Source organism: Habropoda laboriosa, unplaced genomic scaffold (genome assembly GCF_001263275.1).
Source record: "Habropoda laboriosa isolate 0110345459 unplaced genomic scaffold, ASM126327v1 scaffold32, whole genome shotgun sequence".
Classification (NCBI taxonomy): domain Eukaryota; kingdom Metazoa; phylum Arthropoda; class Insecta; order Hymenoptera; family Apidae; genus Habropoda; species Habropoda laboriosa.
Genome location: NW_017100135.1, coordinates 527,979 through 532,585, shown reverse-complemented (window position 1 = coordinate 532,585; position 4,607 = coordinate 527,979). Strand labels below are relative to the sequence as shown.

Sequence of the window (4,607 nt, the reverse complement as noted above, 5' to 3'; positions counted from 1 at the left end):
TATATTTAAAATTAATTTTTAAATTCAAATTTTAATAACATTGATTACCAACTTACTCTTCAGTATTGAGGTCCAATTCGAAAGATAAATGCATTTTGACGAGAGTGTGAAATTGTTCTGGATTGACTTTTCGCATTCTAGAAGCCAATTTACCATCCACACCATCGTTAAAATCTTCCATTGTCAATTTCACGATAACGACAATTTAAACACGTTCTGACATCTTTGAATTTTATACGCACGCTTGTTACTGTTTCGTTAATGGCGATTATTTTCATTCTAATTAAACAACTTCTTTCTTGCTACAACTACTACGTTATACTTTCTATATACAAATCATTTCTTATAAAATAACCAAAGTAATTGATCAATGCAGAAGATAAATTACAATACAATAGTATTTTCATTCATTTGTATTTTTCTTATATATCCATTCAACCAATCCAACCACACGATATCTACCACAAAGTAATAACGGCGTGTAGTAAGACAAAACTAGATTTGTTCCCTAACACCACCTAGTGGTATATCCAAAAAAGAAAACTTGTATTATATATTTCTAAAAAAGTTAACAAATTTTCATTTATGTAAAAATTAATAATTACGGAAAATGAATAATTCATTTGTAATAAAATAGTAATATAAATATTATTTTGTATTATACGACGAAAATAGTTATATTATTTCTTGTTTCAATTTTGGTATTTCTAAAGATACTGAAAATTTCAGAAATTAAGCACTAAAAACGTATAATAAATTTAAAAATACAATTGATATGTTGCATTTATATTTATATTTTATATCTACCATTTTCTGTCAATCTTTCGTGATAAATTAACATATAAAATTACTATATAATTATTTTAAAACAAATTCATATTATATATTACTTAAAAATAAAAATTTCAAAAAGATCTTGTATGAGTTTGAAAATATTCTTTAATTATTATGTCGACATTATAAAAATGTTGACACTTCATTTAATTCGTAAGTTCTATCAGTACAGATGGAATTACAAAATGTAGAGCTTATTTTCACGGAGATCATAGTTTTTAAATATCTCGTGAGTTTAAAAACTAAATTTTTGTTGAATTTAAGATATGTTTTTAAAACTGGATATATTGTGCATCTTGTATGTATTACCAATCAATTAGCGTTAGTTTTTAAATAATCAGTTGGCAATGATTCAAGTAAATGTTTTATTTAAACACAACGTAAACATGCTACAATATAAAGAATGACAATCCCACTTTTAATAACCAAATATAAGCATTAAACAATTAATAGCCGACAATTAATTGAATAATTTTAACTGGTGCGTTATATTTGTCAAGGCAAACGAATTTTGTGATTCATCAATTCGAATGGAAACTAATTCTTTTCGATCTTTTAAACTGTTCGAGATTTTTTTGGTTATCGACAGCTATGCAATATTGTGGAAAGATAATAAAAGTGTTACGTAGGACTCGCGATAACAAAAAGTGAGGTTGGCACACGTAAAACACCTGTGACGATTATTAGTTCAATGGAACGTGGAAGGGATAACATGGCCACCGCCTGGTGACGTTCGTTCGCCGTCGCCGTCGCGATATCAAATGCTCCCAAAAACAGCTGGTGAACATTTATCAGTGTAAGTTCCGTAGTTTTCACGCGGAAAACGCGTATTATATCCAGTGAGGAGTGTAAAACACAATGATGAACATGTGGAAAGTGCGGGAGTTAATGGATAAGGCGTAAGTAGAATTAAGTCAGTTACACGCGATCTAACCTTGCTTTTACTTTTTTCGATGCATTCCACTCTACTTGTTTCGATACGCTGCACGATTTTTCGTACACCCCTAATTCTACATTCATTGATAGTCACTTTACCTACATTGTTTAACATATTCACGCATGTGTAATTTCATATATGAACCTTTCTTTTCCCATTTGTCGAGTATCCATGAAAAACAAATGAAAGATTTCCTTTACTTATTTTCGAACAAGTTGTTCTTAGGATGCTTCAGAAGGGTTACATTGATATATTGTTCAGGTAGATTGTAAAAAATTGTTACATTATTGAATCAAGTAAAAATATTTAGATCGAATAGTAATTAATAGTAACGAGAAAAATAACGCGACTATAAAATGATAAATGCATTCTGTGCATTGTGTTGTAATAATTCGGTATTGTCTGTCTACTGGATTTGCTTTTTTTTTTACTATTACTATTATTGTATTATCTTTTATAAAGTTTAATATATTTTTTTATTTGATAATTACATATTGTTAATGTAAACAATAAAATATCTTCAGATGCAAAACAAACCATTTTTATAAAAAGTACCACGATAAATCGTATTGGTGATGTTACATAATGAATTTATTTTTCTATTATACGTACTTTTATTTTGTTATTTGTTAATGATATTCTTACACGAATGCGGTATATATTTATAACCGCTATTTAAACCAAGTAGTTTTCTCTTGTTTTTTATTTGTTTTTATTTTTCAAACGAGTTAGTCTGCAACGTTATTGGTGTCCTTTTTTTCCTTTAATGAGAATGAACAGAAGAAAAAAGAAATGTTTTACCACAGCAGAGACTGGACTTAGCAGATAAGCTGTCCCTAACAAGCTCACGAACAGGTTGCTCTCCATGATAAGTAAGACTACTAGTTGAGAAAGTGTTGCATATTTAAGAGGAAGGAAATGAATTATATGGATAAAATACCAGTTTTCTTTGTTAAAAAGTTATTTAACCTAATGGCAAGAGTACATCAGTTATGGAAGTGTGCAGTATATGCGTTAATACTATTTTATTGTCATTGTGCGTAATTACTTTCGAACATGTGCAAAATGTTACCAAGTAGCGGTAACAAAGCATTTCGCAACAAAATGAGAGAAAAAGTAATTTAGATTGCTATTTCGGTATACAATTTTTTCCACTTTATTTCATTTGAAAGAACGTTAAATATTCGTATGTAATCTTCAAAGCTGTTAAGTCTCGCTTTCATGCAGTTGTACTCAATGCGCGTGTAAAATATTCGTAAAAATTGAAAGTACAAAAAAATCGACATCAACACGAACATTTTACTATTTCTATTTTGGTTTGTTTGGTTCTTTTTTTTTTTTTACGTAACTATGAAGTGTGCAAGTATCGTTATACACCGGTCCCTATGCATCGTATGTACGCGGTCATAGTGTTGAATTGAATAGCGGTTCTCAAACATCGGTAGTATCTATATACCTTTTTATTTTATGTTATTCTTCAATTCTTTTATTTCTGTTGCTTTCCATGTAACATCCAAGTGTAGTTCTTAATACGTAATTGCCATTCGCGTTTGTTATTTGTTCGATATTGTAACTATAAGTTAACTTGTATTACTATGATCAGAAACGTGAGATTCTTTACGATCTGTGGAAATCGAGAAGCGGAAGGACACCATTATCTCTAACAGCTATTTCTGAATACAAATGCAACTTGTAACTGTGTATGCGTAAATCTTTATTCCCGATTCCAAGCATGGTTGTTATTTAAATGACATGTAGCCACGATGAACATATATGTCTTTAAATATTCGTTAGTTTATGTATTTTATTTCTTTTCTTGAAGTGTTTTATTAAATATTTAACAATATGTAGTAAATTTTTATAATGTAATAAAAAAAAAGTGATAGACTAGAACGAACCAAAATCTGTTTAAAGGAGCTTCGTTGAGATATTTTTAACTATGAACAAAAGTATTATGTAATCGAATGCTTATGTTAATTCAATATTTTTTTGTTTCTGTGACGTATTTAACGAAAACATAATAAAATCGTTTTCACTTACAATAGAACTTTTGATTTTGAAGTGAACACGAGAAATCTGTGTTGCACTATCGTTTCTTATCACAGAAATGTTGAAAAGAAGATAAATATCAGTAAAATGTAATTTTGAATGCCTACCCACGTACATACTTTGATAACGATCGAGGATTAAAATTCAACTGTAAAAGTCACGATTGCTATTACCGTATAATCTGTACCTATATAAATGCAAAGCATAAAATTAATCTTTGACAAACGTAATATATTTTTGTTCAATTAAATTTCCTTTTTTCGTTCAATTTCATTCTCAACATCATTTCAAGCAATCAAATTTTGTAGAAACGCTTCTTTTGCATGATGTGAATATCAGAATTCCATGCGATGAAACCATATGCTACTGGAAATTGAAAACAGAAAAGTATTGTGTGCAAGCAGAGGCGTAAAAATATTGCGCAATTAACAGGTGTTCATATGATCCATGTGAACACAGTGAAAGTAATTTTATTTTGAAATTAATAATATTGTCACATATATTGTTTCATACTGTGTATAAAGAACTATCGATACATCAAAATATGCACACTATTGGTTGCATTTATGTTAACGGGAATAAAATTTGATTTTATAGGACCAATGTAGTGATGAACTACACGGAAACAGAGGCCAAAGTTCGGGAAGCAACAAATGACGATGCTTGGGGTCCAACTGGTATATATTTTTATATTTAAATAAACGTTTAAATAATTATTTTCAAGCTTATCGAAAAATAAGTGATAAGTTTTGATCCATTTCTTTTTAGGACGGTAATTGTATGCTCA

At 29.2% G+C, this 4,607-nt stretch overlaps 2 protein-coding genes across 3 annotated transcripts in view; one reads left to right on the top strand and one right to left on the bottom strand.

Annotated features, from left to right (window-relative positions):
* The window catches only part of LOC108578545, a 3,456-nt gene extending 3,269 nt beyond the window's left edge, over positions 1-187 (bottom strand). Inside the window, 1 exon segment of the mRNA XM_017941907.1 lies at positions 16-187. Within this exon segment, the coding sequence (XP_017797396.1) occupies positions 16-181 (166 nt within the window). The 5' untranslated portion in view covers positions 182-187.
* Positions 188-1,534: 1,347 nt separating this feature from the next.
* LOC108578178 (clathrin interactor 1) overlaps positions 1,535-4,607 on the top strand; it is a 10,444-nt gene continuing 7,371 nt past the window's right edge. For both annotated transcript variants that reach the window (XM_017941521.1, XM_017941486.1), the window contains exons 1-2: positions 1,535-1,733; positions 4,418-4,497. In XM_017941521.1, the coding sequence (XP_017797010.1) occupies positions 1,693-1,733; positions 4,418-4,497 (121 nt within the window). In that variant the 5' untranslated portion in view covers positions 1,535-1,692. The remainder of the gene's footprint in view (positions 1,734-4,417; positions 4,498-4,607) is intronic.